The 18078-nt window shown below is 34.5% G+C and overlaps 2 protein-coding genes across 2 annotated transcripts; both read left to right on the top strand.

Annotated features, from left to right (window-relative positions):
- Positions 1–588: 588 nt before the first annotated feature.
- On the top strand, positions 589–5679 carry LOC21397315 (lysine-specific demethylase JMJ25). Its single transcript, XM_010100865.2, has 13 exons — positions 589–910; positions 1426–1924; positions 2048–2160; positions 2273–2372; positions 2478–2610; positions 2707–2770; positions 2857–3550; positions 3706–4035; positions 4147–4479; positions 4557–4629; positions 4724–4809; positions 4909–5028; positions 5313–5679. Exons 2-13 carry the CDS (start codon positions 1430–1432, stop codon positions 5373–5375), a joined length of 2604 nt encoding a protein of 867 aa, XP_010099167.1. The 5' UTR covers positions 589–910; positions 1426–1429; the 3' UTR covers positions 5376–5679.
- Positions 5680–14006: 8327 nt separating this feature from the next.
- LOC21397316 (ribose-phosphate pyrophosphokinase 4) lies at positions 14007–17532 on the top strand. The gene is made up of 7 exons (XM_010100866.2): positions 14007–14193; positions 15186–15501; positions 16255–16350; positions 16461–16529; positions 16635–16763; positions 17002–17098; positions 17196–17532. Exons 1-7 carry the CDS (start codon positions 14078–14080, stop codon positions 17324–17326), a joined length of 954 nt encoding a protein of 317 aa, XP_010099168.1. The 5' UTR covers positions 14007–14077; the 3' UTR covers positions 17327–17532.
- The last annotated feature ends 546 nt before the right edge of the window (positions 17533–18078 follow it).

An 18078-nucleotide genomic window follows, 5' to 3' on the forward strand; every position in this document is an offset into this window, starting at 1 on the left:
GAACCCGAGGTAACCCTACCCGGCCGAACATGTTCAAAGTAGGTAAAATAATATCTAACACTTTAAATTCTTACTTTCATAAGTTTATGGACTTTATGCTTTTAAGCTGTTAACTTATTTATGTTTTGGATTCACGGTTTGTATAAAAAATGCTTGTATGCCATAGTTGTTGAATTAGGACATTCTTTATTTATATTGGAAGTATTTGATTTCAAAGTGAGTGTTTTAATTGTTCACCTTGCATTTAGACCCTCTCTTGAAAGAAAAACATGTTATGTTTGATAATAATTTCTTCTGTAACAAGCACAGATTAATTGACTAAAAATTGATTAAAATTGATGAAGTCATAGATTAAAATTGGTTTTCACCAACCCGAGTAACCCGAAAGGTTGCGGGTTTGTAGACTTAAGAGAGTGTTACGGCTTAAAATTTTCTCAACCCGCACTGATCGGATAGGCTCAATTTTTCGACTCAATCCTACCCTACTCGGCCAATTTACACCCCTATCTACGTGTGTGTGTGTGTGTGTGTGTGTGTATATATATATCACGTTGACCCGAATAACCAGAAAACGAGACGACCCGACAAAAGCAAAACCAGAAAGTCTTGAGCTTCAATTAACATTATCACAAACACAGAAACAAAGTGAGTGAGAGAGAGGGAAACATTAGTTGTTTTTCCATTAGTAGTGTCACGTCTTTATCACTCTCAATTCGGAAAATTTTCCCATTTTCCTTTTTCTTTCTGGATTCGTTCCTCATACGGCATTGGAATCAACGCCAATTCGACATTACCATTCCCAATCTCAAGTAAACGAAGCGAAGACCAAATCATCGACGATGGTTCGACGCAAGAATTCTTCGTAGATCAATTTTTTTTAGTTTGGATTTTCGGTGGTTTGATTAATTAGGTCAGTCTTATTCGACGATCTCGTTCGTTTGATTATTGGAAAAATTCTCGCTGTTTTCTTTTGATTCTTGTTTTGCTTTGTGAGATTTTATCGCTGGATCGAGAATTTGTCTCTAGCCCTAATGATTCTCATTCTGCTCTTCACCTTCAGACTCACGGATTTTTGCCTATCAAATTTGACAGCGTGTTTGTATAATTTGCATGTAACTGTTGATTTTGGGACATGATCATGATCGGGTAATGTGTTTTTTTGATGGATGGAGAATTTGTCTCTAACCCTAATGAAATTCTTATTTGTTCTTCAGCCCACGAATTTGATAGCTTGTTTGTATAATCTGCATGGAATTGTTGATTTTGGGACATGATCGAGTAATGTGCAACTATATTTGCATGTTGAATCTGATTCTTTTGCTTGGTTGTTTTGTTCAAATATTTCGCATATGAATTTACTATGGAATTCCGTCGTTTTGTGTTGAACTTTGGCTGAGATTCTCTGTTGTTCATGTGATTCTGTAGTGGAATGGAAATTTTGGTTGCGGATCAAGGGCGGTTAAAGCGGTTTTCCAAGAGTGATATAGAGGGAGCTTCAAATGTTTCCATGGTTGGAACTAAGAGAAAGTTTTCAGAAATTTCACAACCTAGAAATAAGAAAACCATAACAGGGGATGACAAAAAGAATGTTGATTTTTCTGGAGCAGCAACAGTGTCATCTGGAAAAGGATGTGGCAAAAGAAATTCGAGAAGGGCTTGTATTGCCTCAAAGAGAGAGATTGATTTGGATGATGAGTTTTTAGCAGATGAATTTGAAGAACGGGAGTTATTGTTTCTGTTCAAGTTAAGACAGAATCGAAGTAGAAGTAGAAATTCTGTGGGTATAGTGACTGAAGAAACTCCAAAGGATGTTGCTGTTGAAATTTATGAGTCGAGGGATACTACATGTTGCACTTCTCCTCCTCCAGCTTCTCCTAGTTCTTCTGTCAATTGCGTCGGTAAGGACGCAGTGAGTGATGTGGAGGTAATATCTGTTTTTGTGCATCTCTTGTACATTTGGAATGGTGATTAGTTTTAACATGTTCCTTCTTTAAGTGAAAGAGGTTGGTTCATGTGAGAGTGAATTTATATTTATGGTGTTACACAGAGTAAAGCAGAAGATAATTTGAAGTGTCATCAGTGTATGGAGGCAAGTGAAAGTGTTTTCTCTTGCATCAAGTGTAAAGAGAAATCATATTGCATCGAATGTGTGAAGCAATGGTATTTGTTCTGCAAACAATTCATTTTTTTCCTTACTCTTTTTGGGTAATTTATTTTCTCGATGTTTCGTAAAGTTCCACTGAATTGGGTTCCCTTTCTTGTATATATATAGGTACCCTAACATAAAAGTGAAGGAAATTGAGGCACTTTGCCCTTTTTGCCGCAAAAATTGTAACTGCAATAGATGCTTGCATTCAGCTGGCATTATAGAGGTTTGCTCTTGTAATAAATGATGTGCTGCGAGCCCTCTTAGAATTAATTTAGAACTATATTTTCTAATTCTGACAAAGTCATGTTGTTTTCCTTCTGAACTTCAGACATCAAAGAGGAAGATTGATGACAGTGAAAAGCTGCAGCATCTTAAGTACTTAATTTCCTCATTGCTCCCATATCTAAAACAAATTTGTGAAGAACAAACAAAAGAGGTAGAGATTGAAGCTAATATTCAAGGTATAGTTTTTTTTTCTTAAAAAATTTTACATATGTGTGTATGTATACATATAGGTATCAGTTTAGCCATCATGAAACCTTTTTTTTTTTTTCCAGGGATTTCATCCTCTGAAATTGAAATACCACAGGCTGTATGCTATAGTGATGAGCGAGTTTATTGGTAACCATCTCTTCTTTACTTGATGGAATTGTTGCGAGTAATTTTTCTTGTATTGATGAAACCTTTGTATCTTATGGATGGAGCAGCAACCATTGCGCAACTTCAATTATTGATCTTCATAGAAGCTGCCCACAGTGTTCTTACGAACTCTGTCTCAGTTGTTGCCATGATATTCGCAAGGGAGGCCTTTCAGACCGCGGTGAAGTGAAATTTCACTATAAGAACAGGGGTTATGATTACATGCACGGAGGAGATTCTTCACAGGTATCCTGTCCTTTAGAGACCTCAGAGTATGATACAGAACCTTCGACTGAGTGGAATGCAAATGACGATGGGAGTGTCATGTGCCCTCCGAAAGATATTGGTGGGTGCAATAAATGTATATTGGAACTAAAGCGCATTCTTCCTTGTCAGTGGATCTCAAATTTAGAAGTGAAAGCTAGATGTTTACTGGGTGATGATCAAACCGAACAAACAGATTTTAGGTGTAAATATGTTGCAAGAACGGATCCATTGAGAAAAGCAGCTTCCAGAGAAAATACGAATGATAACTACCTCTATTCTCCAGACTCGAGTGATATTCTAACAGGAGGGCTTTCCAGCTTCCAGAAGCATTGGATAAATGGTGAACCAGTTATAGTCCGAAACGTTCTTGAACAAGCAACTGGCTTGAGCTGGGAGCCAATGGTAATGTGGCGTGCACTAAGTGAAAATCCAGAGGCAGAGACAGGCTCAAAATTTTTTGAAGTGAAAGCCATTGACTGCTTGGCTGGTTGTGAGGTTTAGTTCTGTTATCCTTGTATTATTGGACTTTTTGGCCAAAAAAATCAGTTTTTAATTAGAAGGCCATTGACTTCTTGGCTGGTTGATGATGCATTTTTGTTTTGGTTGTACAGAGTATATTGAAGTTGTTTCATTTTTGTGAAACTGTGCAGGTTGAGATTAACACTCGTCAGTTCTTTGAAGGTTACTCTGAAGGGAGAACATATGTTAATTTATGGCCCGAGATGCTCAAATTAAAAGACTGGCCCCCTTCAGATAAGTTTGACGATTTTCTGCCTCGTCATTGTGATGAATTTATCAGCGCCTTGCCATTTCAGGAGTACACAGATCCTAGGATTGGTATCCTTAACCTTGCTGTAAAGTTGCCTCTAGGTGTCCTGAAGCCGGACTTGGGCCCCAAAACGTATATTGCTTATGGGACTCAAGAAGAACTTGGAAGAGGTGACTCGGTAACTAAGCTTCATTGTGATATGTCAGATGCGGTATGTCTCAAGTATCTGGTGAAGCCATATACATATTATTACATTGCCCTTTCTATTAATTGTAAGAATATTGTAACGTGTTCTGATTCTTAAATCAATGTACGGATATAGGTGAACATTTTGACGCATACAGCAGAAGTAGGTTTAAGTAATTTGCAGCGTCGTTCAATTTCAAGATTGAAAAAATTACACAAGGCGCAAGATGAGAAAGAGGGGATAAGAACTAGCAGCTATCTTGATGAACAGACAAATGATTCAGAAATCCACAAAGTAGAAGATGAGACGGATGGGGATTTTCTTCCTGGTTTCCTTTCTAAAGAATCAGAGGAAACAGGCGGTGCACTTTGGGACATCTTTCGGCGAGAAGATGTCCCAAAGTTAGAGGCCTATCTAAGAAAACACTCTAAAGAATTTAGGCATACTTATTGTTCTCCTGTTCAACGGGTAACTATAGCAACTTTTAACTTTAGTCTAGACATTTCAAAGGTGCGTGCATTTCTCTTATACTTTTGGCTGTCTAGGTTGATCATCCAATCCATGACCAATCCTTTTATTTATCTTCGGCGCACAAGAAGAAGCTAAAGGAAGAATATGGTAAGTAAAATTGTAATTCCTTTTCTTCGAACTATAATTGGAAAATTACAACCTAATTGTTAGAGATAAGTTATTGCTTCTTTCTTATTTTCAGGGGTTGAACCATGGACGTTTGAGCAAAGACTTGGAGAGGCTGTATTTATTCCTGCCGGATGCCCCCACCAAGTTAGGAATCTTAAGGTCCGCATTTTATTAGCTTTAATTATTTATTTATTTTTCCCTGGATTTGCCTTTGTTTTTGAAAGAGTATGTGTAGATCATATTTCCCCTTGCTTGCAGTCTTGTACCAAAGTTGCTGTAGACTTCGTTTCTCCAGAAAATATCCATGAATGCCTCCGTTTAACAGAAGAGTTCAGACAACTTCCCAAGAACCATAGAGCCAGAGAAGACAAATTAGAGGTAAAATCTTTTTTACTATTGAATTCTCTAACATTCACCACGCAACAATAATGAGCATTACTATTCATTATTATTGGCGATGCATCACCACAGGCGACTTTAAACTGTAAAGACATGACAAAAGGTAAAAGAACTACCTTCTATCTTTTGTTCTTTTACCTTTTGTCATCGGTGATGCATACCTGGTTATTGCAAACATAAATGATGATAAATAGCATTTTGTAATCTCTATTGTTTTTCCTTCGTAGTACTGTTTGGTAATTCATTTGATATTGGTTGAACAGATAAAGAAGATGGCGATTTATGCTGTGGATCACGCCCTCAAAGATTTGGAAGACTTGATATAGTTCTAAATTTTGGCCTTTTTAGGATCCACAAACTAGGTTTTAATAAACTTGTGGGGGCAATCTACTCTTCGACTTCTAATAATGTCCCAAGTTTTCCGGGGCTGCGAGATGTGTTTTATAATGATTTTAACTCTTTGACAATTTTGTATTGCGAACTAGACCAACAGGGAGATTATGCAGCCAATGATTTTGTTATTTGAGCAGGAACTTGGAAATCACCTCTTTTGCAGAAGTTAGAAGTTATGCTTCAGCATCCCGCACGTAAAGGGTGTGCTCATTATCATACTTATTCTTGAATATTTTGGCCGGCATCTTTCACCACTCTCATGCCTTTACAAAAGAAAAATGGTACTCATTTACGCGAGGATAAATCCTCGGCACTCATAAAAAAGATGGATTCTTAGGTCTTCTTTCGCTTCCTAGACTGAGATATGATATTTTTTTAGAGTTTTTAACTGTAGCAAAAAAAGTTAGATATGACATTTTTCTGAGAACTTTTAACTGTAAAAATTTAGAACTGAAAACTCGAATCGGTGAAATGAATAAGACTTTAATATGTCTCACTTACTTACCCATTTAGTGACACCCACCTTATGAAAGTAGTGGGAATTTATTCCAATAGAGATGAATATGTGTTCTCTTTAAAAAATTCAAAGAATAATAAAGACCTTTCACACTCATATTTAACTATGAAAGTACAGTATATTCCCTAAAATAGAGGAGATTATGGTCTTATTTATTTCACAATTTAAGTTTTATTATTATAGTGTTTTCTTTTATAAAAATTTAAATTTAATTTTTTTACTACAGTATTTTTTTCACACATACACAACATAAGTTAAGAGCTTGAGTTGTTAAATAGAAGTGTTAAAACGCAAATGTTTTTTTAATAATGGATTATATAGCAATTAATTAGAGATAGTAATATTATTAATAGAGTTGATTATGTGTTAAAAGACACAATTATTTTTGAATAATGGAATATATAGCAATTAATTAGAGATAGTAATAACTGTTAGACCATTGTCAATGTGAATTCTATATATGATGCTAAAAAGTGAAAAAAATATACATAAAATCATAGAACATGCATAACATTATTTCAAATTATATCCATCTTTTATCATAACTATTATGCTTATAAAAGTAAACTTCAAATTTTAAATTAACAACAATATTGTAATGATTAAATAAGAATGTCAATATATGACAAAGTTTAACAATTTAACGTAAGTAGTAACTACAACAACGTAAAATTTAACACAAAAATAGTATTGCACAGGAGAACGATTACTGAAAGTTTTTACTTTTTTTTTCTCTTTTAAGTTATACTAAAATGAGAGTTTCTCTTGTAAGACCAGATAAATAGAATTACTGGTAGTTTTATTTTTCAGTCGTTTTCAGCTGTCAGATTTGTATCAAAAACTGTCTATTCTGTATATTTTTGTAATCTCATTTGATTTTGACCAGATCTAACGGTTAGAAGACTAATTCTACTCAAAGGACGGCCTACCAAATACCCTTTCTATTAAAACTTTTCTATCCCATGCTAAAACATGTAGAAAATCCTTTTATGTGAAAGTGTTGCCCACAATAAATTAAAAAAATTATATAACTGTACGCAACTCAAAAAAAAAAAAAAAAAAACTATACATATACCTTCGCTTAATAATAAAAAAATTATAATTATAACTCCTATTTTTTGTGTTTTTCAAATTATATATTTACTGAACAAATTTTCAACCACATATGCAACATTAGAATAAATACGTAAAATTATTGGGTCTCATTCTATTATGTGATAATTTTAATATACTAACACAAATGTTGATTAAATCAATAATGATAAATAAATAATATTTTCTTGATTTACTCCACCTTATATAGGGGAATTTTATATAGTGGTTAGAGAAAATGTTTTAACATCATCATTAGTAGTAAACATCACTTAATTTCAATTGAATTTCTATTATAATTGTTATTTTAAGAAAAAATAGTACTACTTATAAAAAATGATAAATCTAAAAACTATCGTGATTTTTTGTACCTTTTATTTTAAAGCTTATAAGGTGTTGTTTAGATGATATATTTATGTTACGTTTGGTATGAGAATTTTAGAATTAAAATCATAATTTTAGTTTAAATTTTTATTTGTTTGTAAAAAATAAAAAATAATTTTTAAAAATCAGTATTTAATTTAAATGATTTTAATTTAAAATTTAAATTTTAATGTGATATTTTAAAGCAGAAATACTTAAAAAATAAAACCACATCTCTTCTTGATTTTAGATGGTTTAAATATCTAATTTTGATTCTGAATCCAGTTTTAAAATTATAGTTTAGACCTAAAATTTAAATTATAAATCATAATTTTAATACTAAAATTAAGACCATTCTGATTTAAATTCTCATATTAAACTTAATTTTAAACTCATAATTTGAGTTTTGCTCTTGTAATGTTTAATAGAATCGCTGACTTAAATATATGTTTAAATGGTCATAAATTAGAAATTGATTGTGGTTTTGACATGGGAAAAAAAAAAAAAAAAAAAGAAAAGAAAAGAAAAGAAAACGTTTGCTTCCAACCTCCTTACCAAGAAAACCAAGAAGCCATGAAATCACCGTTTTCCAATAACCCATGAGACACTCTTTTCAAGAAGTTGTAGATCAGACGGGCTCTAGTCTCCATTTGTTGCTGTGGTGGCTTTGTCTCTAGAAATCTCCCTGCAAAATTGATTATCCTGTCAATAGCTTCTCTCTCTTTCCTTTTCAGATCTCGCAATAACAACCAAAACTAGAGAGATCTTATGCTTGTGCCATCTTCACATGAAGCGCTTATGGAACAAAAAAAGAAAAAAAGAAAAAAAAAAGCTCTTGGTGATGAATGATGAGTGCCTTTTCTTCTCACTCAAGGCAGAAAATATGCATTTTATAGTAAGATTTTATTATCAACACTAGGGTTTCTCACACACACACGCACATATATGTACAATTACAAAATTAACCTTTCTTTTATTATTTATATAAATAATTACTTTAAGCCATGAAGATAATGAGATAATAATTTTAAAAGTTTCTATTTTAAGACTTTTATTTGTATTAAAATTATGCAAAATAAATAATTCTTGTATAATTTGATAATTAACTTTTCAGTTATTTTAAATCTTATTAGAGAAATTTTAATGATCTTTTGAAAAAAAAAGTATTATTAAGATAATAATAATTATTCACTTTCACTATTTAAGGACCCATTTAGTTTGTTGATTCAAAATTTTAATTCGAATTAATATGTGATTTTATGTGAGTGCCTTTTATTATAGTAAAAAAGTTAAGTGTGACTGTTATTTAGAGTTTTTTATTAAAACAAAACTCGAATTTTAAACTCAAATCGATGAAATAAACGGAGTCTAAGGGCTTGTTCTTTTGAGTGAAAAACTCAAAAACAATGCAACTCGAGTTATATTAAGACACTGTTGGGAAACCACTGCATCTCAAAAGCTCGAACTTAAAAAAAGCTCGAACTTGTGAGAGATGGGCCAACAATAGTTTTAACACTCCCCCTCACGTGTAGGACACACACGTGATGATTTAAGGGAGGAATAAGAGTGCACAGAGGATCGAACACACGACCTCTGGCTTTGATACCATATTAAGACACTGTTGAGAAACCACTGCATCTCAAAAGCTCAAACTTGTGAGAGATGGGCCAACAATAGTTTTAACACTCCCCCTCACGTGTAGGACACACACGTGATGATTTAAGGGAGGAATAAGAGTGCACGGAGGATCGAACACACGACCTCTGGCTCTGATACCATATTAAGACACTGTTGGGAAACCACTGCATCTCAAAAGCTCGAACTTAAAAAAAGCTCGAACTTGTGAGAGATGGGCCAACAATAGTTTTAACACTCCCCCTCACGTGTAGGACACACACGTGATGATTTAAGGGAGGAATAAGAGTGCACGGAGGATCGAACACACGACCTCTGGCTCTGATACCATATTAAGACACTGTTGGGAAACCACTGCATCTCAAAAGCTCGAACTTAAAAAAAGCTCGAACTTGTGAGAGATGGGCCAACAATAGTTTTAACAAGTTACAACTTTATTCGAGTTCATGTTCTTTTGAGTTTAAACTCGAGTTTAGGACTAAAACTTGAGTTCAAGTTTTCCCTTCAACTCGAGTTTAGAAACTCGAACTCAAATTAATGAACATTATTTTTTCTATTCTTAAAAATGCTATAATTTTTTCGTTTTAATTCTGATTGAGATGATTTTTTTCCTATGCGTTGACAACGAAAAGACGAATAAAATCCGACCCATATACCCTATTAAAAATTTTCATCAGCATTGACTTTTTATTAAAATACTATTTAAATACAAATTTAAGTTTTGACTCACTCAAACACAAACTCAAAAAAATTCTTATCTCAAACCATAACTCAAATGTACACAACTAAACACAAACTCAAGTTACAAGTTCAACTTAAGTTATAACTCAAATTCAACTCAAGAATTATACTTAAGTTAAACTCCAAAAGAACAAACCCTAAATCTCTCTTTCGCCGACTTTTTTGGGATGTTATCCAGAATCAAGGGAGATAATCAAGGATTGTGGGGATAATTTGTCATAGCGTGGAGATTGAATTTGAAAATGAGGGATTTTTGAGATAACAAACGGTTTTTTCATGAAAAAAGTAGAAAAGAGATTTTGAAATAATAGGCAAGACTATATTCGATTATTTTTTCCTTTGGTTGAAAATAGCAGGTGAATTTGACTTGTAAGCCCATAAACCAATAGAACGTGTTCTAAAGCTTAAGAAAGTCGAAAGGTGAACGGGGAGAAAGCGAGAGGCACCGTGCCGATCATGTAAAACAGTCCATGATTTATCCAAGATTTTGTTCCACAGGCACAAATAATGGAGTCTTTTGGGCGAGTTTAAGGTAGGGCCCTTCATAAAATAATATTTTATAATTAAAATTTCGTTTATTTTATCTATTTGAGTTTATAATTTAAATTTTATTATAATAAATTTTTTTTAAAAATAATCAAATTTAATTTTTTTATTACAATAAAAAATTCTCATATAAAGTCATATCTTAACTCAAATTAAAAATTTAAATCAACAAATTAAACTGTCTTAAAAATTCATAACTATCTCTCTAGACTGTGTAGGTGGATTTGCAAGATGGGGATTTTGTTCTTCATGATGCAGCGAAACTTTGGGAGGGACGCGTGGCAAGGTTGGCAGCGGACAATGGCGGTGTGTTAGTCTCAATTGTCACGCCATGGCCAATGGGTATTCATTGGTCTCTTTCTATTTGTAGTAGTTGGATTGGCTCCATTGACTTTTTTAATGTTTGCGCTTTGTTTCTGTTTAATGGTAGATATTTATATAAATCACGGCGATGTTTTTTCTGCAGGTGTTGTTTTTGTTCTGTTTTTATTTTTGGCATGCAATATAAGATATGATTTCCCTTGGGTTTTTATTGTGTCTGCTATAGTTGGTTATGATTATTGTGCCATAGGTGTAGGGGTGTTCGTCGGTTCGGTTTTGTCGGTTTTGGTCGGTTCGTTGGCTGAACCGACTATGTCAGTTTTTTAAAAGTTAGAATCGAAACCGAACCGCACCTATCAATTTCGGTTCGGTTAACCGAATTCCAGTTTCGGTTCGGTTTCGGTCGGTTTTCAGTTTTGGTAATCAGAAGGATGACCTCAGTTAACCATCAGGTTACCAGCATTTTTAACCCGTAAGTACGAAAAAATGTAAAATTTTCCTTCAATGTGAAGTTACAAACACGTAATCACAATAAATGAATACAAGCACAACATCAAAATTGATAATTGCACTAACACAAGTTTAAAAACATTTAAATTGTCATAAGTAAAACAAAACAAAAATATAAAAAAAAATCCCATCTCGGTCGGTTCGGTTTTAACCGACTCTCTACACAGAAAATCAAAACCGAACCGACTTTTGAGGATGTCGGTCGGTTAACCGAACCGAATGTGTTCGGTTCCACGTGGCACCGTCATTTTCGGTTTTGAGCGGTCGATTTTCGGTCGGTTTCGGTTTTACGGTTTTTTTGTACACTCCTACATAGGTGTATTGGTCTCAATTTATCGGAGTTTTTTATTAATTGAAAATTAGTTGTTGAAAGAGCCATATGTCAGCACAAAGATGGCGCCATCTTGCCCCTAGTCTTATGGCAGTCCTCCTCATACAATGGCGCGAAAAAAAACCAAGTATTATTCGATTAATTGATTATGGTTCCGTTTATTTTACCGATTTGAGTTTAGAATTTAAGTTTTGTTACAGTAAAAAGTTTTCAGAAACAGTCACATCTAACTTTTTTACTACAGTAAAAAGCTCTCACAAAAATCACATATTAACTCGAATTACAAACTCGAATCAGCGAAGTGAACGGGTCCTATATTTATCTCACTCCTACTTATACTCTCGGTCACTCTCTTGGTCACCCTTAGTAGGGGTGTAAGTAGGTCGGGTAGGCTTGGGTTGGGCCTAAAATTTGGGCCGAGCCGCCACATTCGGGGTGAGAAAAATTTGTGCCACAACACTGTGTTTGGCTCACAAACCCGTAACCTTTCGGATTACCTCAGGTAGGCTCAGTTTTGCGGGCTGGGCGGGTTGGCCCTGGACGTTTGACTGTGCCCCTGGCAACATGTTGGAAAGAAAACAAGATTATGGGAATTGTCGGCATATTTATGATGTCTTTGAACGAGGAAGGTACCAACTCTGTTGGTAATGTTATTTACCGACTCTTGCCTAAAACCTCAATTGTGGCGTTGAGCATTGAGTGCCATTTTCCATTCTTACACCCACTATTTTTTATTAAATAAAAAAGCTAGGTTGATGATGATGGAGAGATTAATAGAACAAGGACGATATTCTTGCATGAGAGGTGTTTTTGCAGTTTCTTGTGCGATGAGGAGCTTAGCTGTGAGGTGCACAACATTATAACCAACAAGAATAACACCCGATCAACTAGACCTAGCCTCGACTTCTCTCTCTAAACTCTGCAAAACCATCTCTCACTGTAACGTGAAGAGATTCATTCATTGGCAAAGAGGAAGCTGCAAGGGTCGAAGGAGAGGGAGGCTAGTAGAGAGAGAGACTGAGAAGTGAGAGAGACTGAGAGAGAGAGGCTGAGAACTAGGAGCTGCTGAGCAGCACAAAGAGAGAGGTGAGAGTGAGATATCAGACTAAGAGTTAGGACATCGGGGTTTTTTTCTTATTGATCTCATCAGCTAGGTCGGGGAGTATCGAGCCAAAGGAAGCCCGCCCCGCGGCCCAACCCGTAATGTGCGGGTTGGGCCTATTCTCCGAGAAAAAAAAATCCACAAATTTCGGGTATGATTGGTTCAGATCGGGCAGGTTAGTCGGGTTCAGCCCAAATTCTTACAGCCCTCACCCTTAGCCCTTGGGTTTGTACATTGTGATCGTTGCTTCATACCGTTACCGAGTTTGTGCCTCTATGCATAAAGCTAAGCTGACGCCGTGAACAATATGAGATTCTAAATCTTGATGAAAGATGAGGTATTTAGGTTGATACATCATACTTAACAAAATATTAGGTTGACATATATATATTGACATTAGCTTTTTTAGAAGAGGTTGAGTGACGTTGAGATATTAGACCATCTTTAATATAAATGTTGATGCTAATTGTGTATTTACAATAAAAAAGTGTGACATCGAATGTTATTTTTATTTTTATTCCAATACATAATACTATTTGAAATGTTAAATTTATTTTTCTTCTAATTATTGAGTTTTGAAAGTTGTAAAAATAAATTTTTATGTTTAAAATAATTAAAAAATATAAAAGTTACATTAATCACGTGAAAAGGTAAACATTTCAACAAATACTAATTAAATATTAAATTTTTCATATGTTATATTTGGTGGGAAATTTATCATAAAATATAGAATATGAAAATTTTGTCACAACAAATTGATAAATAACACTGTATTAAAAAGTATTTTTTATACTCAAATATTAAAATTATAATTGACACATTAATTATAATATTGTATTGAAATACTCTTAATTTGTCAATCCTTTTCGCTTTATTCTCTATGAGACTTCTATATCTTATATTTCTTCGTTGATCTCGATTTTTGGGTTCGTTGGAGGCTGAGAGCTAGGGTCATTAGGAGGGACGAGGGCGGGTTTTTGTTTATGTTTTTGTGCGTGCTGGGTGGGGCCGACAATCACACGGGGAAGGACATATTTTTGTTCTTTATTATTGTGTGGCTAGAAAGAGATCATACATGAGATATTTATTTTAAAAATTTGTCTTTAATTTTAAATTATAATTTTTAATTTTTTATAATATATATATTTTTTAAAAATTTAAATTTTAAAAATTAAAATTATAAATTATGATTCTAAATTTATAAACAAAACGTTACAAAGGTCCGAGTAGGATGACCTTCGCAACTACGCCACCTGGTTAATTTTACTCATTCATAGCTTAATGCCACGTCAGTATTTTCATCAGAGTAATAATGGAAACGGAGGAAAGGACCTTGTTGAAACGTTTTCTGTAAATGATGGGATGAAAATGAATACTTTCAAAAATTCGAGGGCGTATTAAACTACTATACAAGTGTACACGATTCCTTCCAAAATCTCGGTCTGCGACTGGTTTTTGGTTCTTCTCCTTAACGGCAATGGAAAAGTCTCAGAAGAAGCGGGTTTACCTCTTCTACTGTTCCGAGTGTGAAGACCTTGCCCAGAAAGTTGCTTCTCAGTCCGACTTCATCACTCTTCAGACCATCAAATGGAGGTCCTCTCTCTCTCTCTCTCTCTCTCTCTCTCTCTATAAACACAAACGACACATACCCATATGTTTACTGCTCACGTTCTGTTTGTTAATGTGCTTTATTTATCTTTTTGGTTATGAATTATAGACGGGCACTTTTCTTCTCACCTCACTCATATAGAGGATATATATATTTTTTTTATAGTGTTTGGAAGTTCCAATAATTTGATTGGTGGAGGATGATAAGTTTGTGAGTGAAAATGAAGCGCTCAAATTTGGTTGCATAGTATAATCTGGTGGAATTTTTATTGGGCCGTTGTCTTTTACTTACAATTTAGATTGTGATGGTTTGTTTGTTAGAGTGCATAAAATACTTATAATGAGAATGAGAGGTGTTCTGGTGTTTCAGCAAGTCATACAATTAGTCTATAACCAGATTCATCCACACCAGTGTTTTGTCCTCTTTGTGTATGGCTTCTAGTCTCTTAATTGGTGTGACTAAATAACATAAATGAGAATACTTTCACTCTAAAAAATACAAGACTTATAGTGGTTAACCCTGAACGTGAGCTGCTATGTTCACTTTTGGCCTCTGTAGAATTTCAATATGATAAAGAAGAAGATTACAAGATAATCACAAACCTCATACCTCATAGACTCTTTGTCTTTTCTCTATGATAAAGAAGGTCAATCCGCGTGCTAATTCTGTGGTTGTGAAATAACTAGACTGCACACATTCAACGATGGAATTATTGTGATCTTTTGATCATAATTTTGATTAGGCATGGGATTGAAGTATCTATGAACTTACGATATGGTTTTCCACTCTTGAATGAACTTCATTTGAAGGCATCGAGTTTAATGTCCATTTACTTATAGAGTTTGGCTAACCTCAAAACTTATAGTTTTCTTTGCTGGTCTTTTCTTTTCTAACATCTGCTAGAAAATTAAACTATAGAAGGGCATGCTTTATCTTAATATTATTTGTATCACTGATTGGTTTTGTTTATACACAGGAGTTTTGATGATGGGTTTCCCAACATTTTTATAAACAATGCACAAGAACTCAGAGGTCAACATGTTGCCTTTCTGGCATCCTTCAGCTCCCAAGGAGTTATCTTCGAACAGCTTTCCGTTATATATGCACTGACGCGACTTTTTGTTGCCTCCTTCACTTTGGTATTGCCTTTTTTTCCAACTGGTTCTTTTGAGCGTATGGAAGAAGAAGGGGATGTAGCTACTGCTTTTACCCTTGCCAGGATGTTGACAAATATTCCAATTTCAAGAGGAGGCCCAACTAGTTTGGTCGTATACGATATACATGCTTTGCAGGTTTGTCTTAGGCTTTCTCCAGTAATTGTCATGTTTGCTTCAATTGTTTGTCATAAATAATTTATTATCTTTTTTTTATTTCTGTTAGGATAAAAATAATTCAGGTTAGTTTTCCTTGAAATTTTAATATATGTATTCAGTGATGCTGCTTAGAAGGTATGTACGTGTGCTGACACCAATAGCAACACATGTAGCATTTTTTGTTTCTTTAGTTTCTTTTCTCTCGTGGGGTGTGAAGCATTATTGTCATTAGAAGTCCCTTTTATTAATTCATCCATCTCTCAGGAATCAGAGTAACTTATAACTCCCACTCGGTTTGGTAGATTGGTTAACAAATGTAATTCTAGGCTATTTCTAAACCCTTTTCATCTTTTAAACCGATTCTGATAATCCAAATTATAGTTTCCTTTGTGTAAAATCACGAATTAGTTTATGAAAAGGTGTTATGATATTTGTTCCGACGCTCTTTCCAAACAGACCTGATTGATGAACAGAAAGTCATATACATTTTTCTGCATGAAACAAGTAAAAAGTTAGCAGTAATCATTAGCACACACCAATACCTCTGAGTGGTGCGATTACTTGTCGTTTCATATTTTGATGCATGGCTATTGTCTTTATTGCTATGAGGTTAGGAGTGTCTATGAGATTGTCAAATGGCTATTGTCTTTATTACTGACTCTATATTTCCATCCTGAGCCTACTTATTTCTTTTGGTAAATGCTCATGTAGTCATATTTTCTTATAACCCAGGAAAGGTTTTACTTTGGGGACCATGTTTTGCCTTTGTTTGAGACAGGCATTCCTCTCTTAAAGCAACGCCTGCACAAGCTTCCTGATTCCGACAAGGTACGTCGTACACTCCTCTACCTCTAACATAATCTCTAAACTTTATATGATAAATGGTTTGTCACTGGTATATGGTAAATGATTTGTCACTGATTGTTGTCCTCCACCAGATAGTTGTTGCCTTTCCCGATGATGGTGCTTGGAAAAGATTTCACAAGCAGTTGGATCATTTTCCCACGGTTAGCTCTGGATTTCACAAGCAGTTGGATTATTTTACTATGCCAATACTAATGAATAGTTCCGTAACTTCTTTATCTAGTTTGTCAAATTTTATCATATGGCAGGTGGTATGCAATAAGGTTCATGAAGGGGATAAGAGGATAGTTCGGATCAAGGAGGGTAATCCCGCTGGTTACCATGTCGTGATTGTTGATGATTTGGTCCAATCAGGAGGGACACTTATTGAGTGCCGGGTAATTCTTTAGTGGACATTCTTTTGAATTATCAGCTTTCAAGCTTTTCATATATGGCGAAAAAGTTTAACCTCTTTTTTCTTTCTTTCTTTTTTTTTTTTTTTTTTTTTTTTTTTTTTTTTTTTTTTAAATATGGGATTCTTGTCATAAACTGTAAATCATAACGCAAAAATATCTCAAGTGGTTCCTTGCATACACTTGTTTAAAACTTAGAACTTGGGTTTTGCTTTTCTTCCAGAAAGTATTGGTGGCTCATGGTGCGGCCAAGGTTAGTGCCTACGTGACTCACGGCGTCTTCCCTAAGCGTTCATGGGAGCAGTTCACACACAAAGATGGTAACTACTGAGGATGGCAACTTTTTAAGTATTTTAGTAGTATCACCTCTCCCCTCATAGTTTTTGTGATCTTATTGCTATTTGATTCTATTTTCAGGCTTGGAGAAGGCATTTACCTACTTCTGGATCACAGATTCTTGTCCGCTTACAGTCAAAGCCATCGCAAACAGAGCTCCTTTCGAAGTTTTAAGCCTTGCAGGATCCATTTCCGAAGCTCTACAAACTTGAAAATGTCTTTGCAAGACTTCAGGAAAATAGTGGGAAAATCCTGCACAATGCATGATTTCTTGAGAACAAAAGACGTTGTGTATGGCCGCTTCTGTAGTTGAAGCCTATTTATTAACAATTTCTTTCACTAATTTTAGCCATAATTAACACTGGTTTGCTCCTTGGAATTGCTCTCATTGTAAATGCCTAAATAAATTCTCTTTTAATGCAAATCTTGAGTTGAAAATACTTTATTCCATTTCGACTTGAACTTGTGCCGCGAAAGATTAAAACATGATTTCAGTAGAGTTCCTTTTCATTCAGACATCGCATAAATGGGTGTTGATCGTGATCAGCTTCTAGCTTTGAGTTGTCAAGAAGAAATAAAAAATAATGGAGCCAGCCAGCCAAGAGGACATTATAAAAAGAAAAAACTTTTTAACGAAAACGACAACATCGAAATATATGACAAGCTAACAAGAACTATGAATCCATGAAAAGTTGAAAACGACGATATTTAAAAAAGGGATTCAAGCATACAGCTGATATTGGTATTAGTACATTTCATTATTATCATTCTTTAAGAGACGACAACCTCAACAAACGACATCGTTTTTTTTTTCCCTTTTTAACATGCACGCAATTTATCCACAATATCCTTACAACAAAACATGACAAAAGGAATAAAAAAAAAGAAAAAATATATATCAGAAACGATACACTTAAACGACAACATATCAGAAAACGACAAGATAACAAATTTAAGCGCCAAC

Source organism: Morus notabilis, unplaced genomic scaffold (assembly GCF_000414095.1).
Source record: "Morus notabilis unplaced genomic scaffold, ASM41409v2 Scaffold1292, whole genome shotgun sequence".
Lineage (NCBI taxonomy): Eukaryota > Viridiplantae > Streptophyta > Magnoliopsida > Rosales > Moraceae > Morus > Morus notabilis.

Coding starts and splice junctions, on each gene's coding strand:
- LOC21397315 (XM_010100865.2), top strand. CDS start 1,430: ATGGAAATTTTGGTTGCGGATCAAGGGCGGTTAAAGCGGTTTTCCAAG. Junction 2,771..2,856: donor AGTGATGAGCGAGTTTATTG/GTAACCATCTCT, acceptor TGGATGGAGCAG/CAACCATTGCGCAACTTCAA. Junction 4,810..4,908: donor ACCAAGTTAGGAATCTTAAG/GTCCGCATTTTA, acceptor CCTTGCTTGCAG/TCTTGTACCAAAGTTGCTGT.
- LOC21397316 (XM_010100866.2), top strand. CDS start 14,078: ATGGAAAAGTCTCAGAAGAAGCGGGTTTACCTCTTCTACTGTTCCGAG. Junction 15,502..16,254: donor ACGATATACATGCTTTGCAG/GTTTGTCTTAGG, acceptor CTTATAACCCAG/GAAAGGTTTTACTTTGGGGA. Junction 16,351..16,460: donor AGCTTCCTGATTCCGACAAG/GTACGTCGTACA, acceptor GTCCTCCACCAG/ATAGTTGTTGCCTTTCCCGA.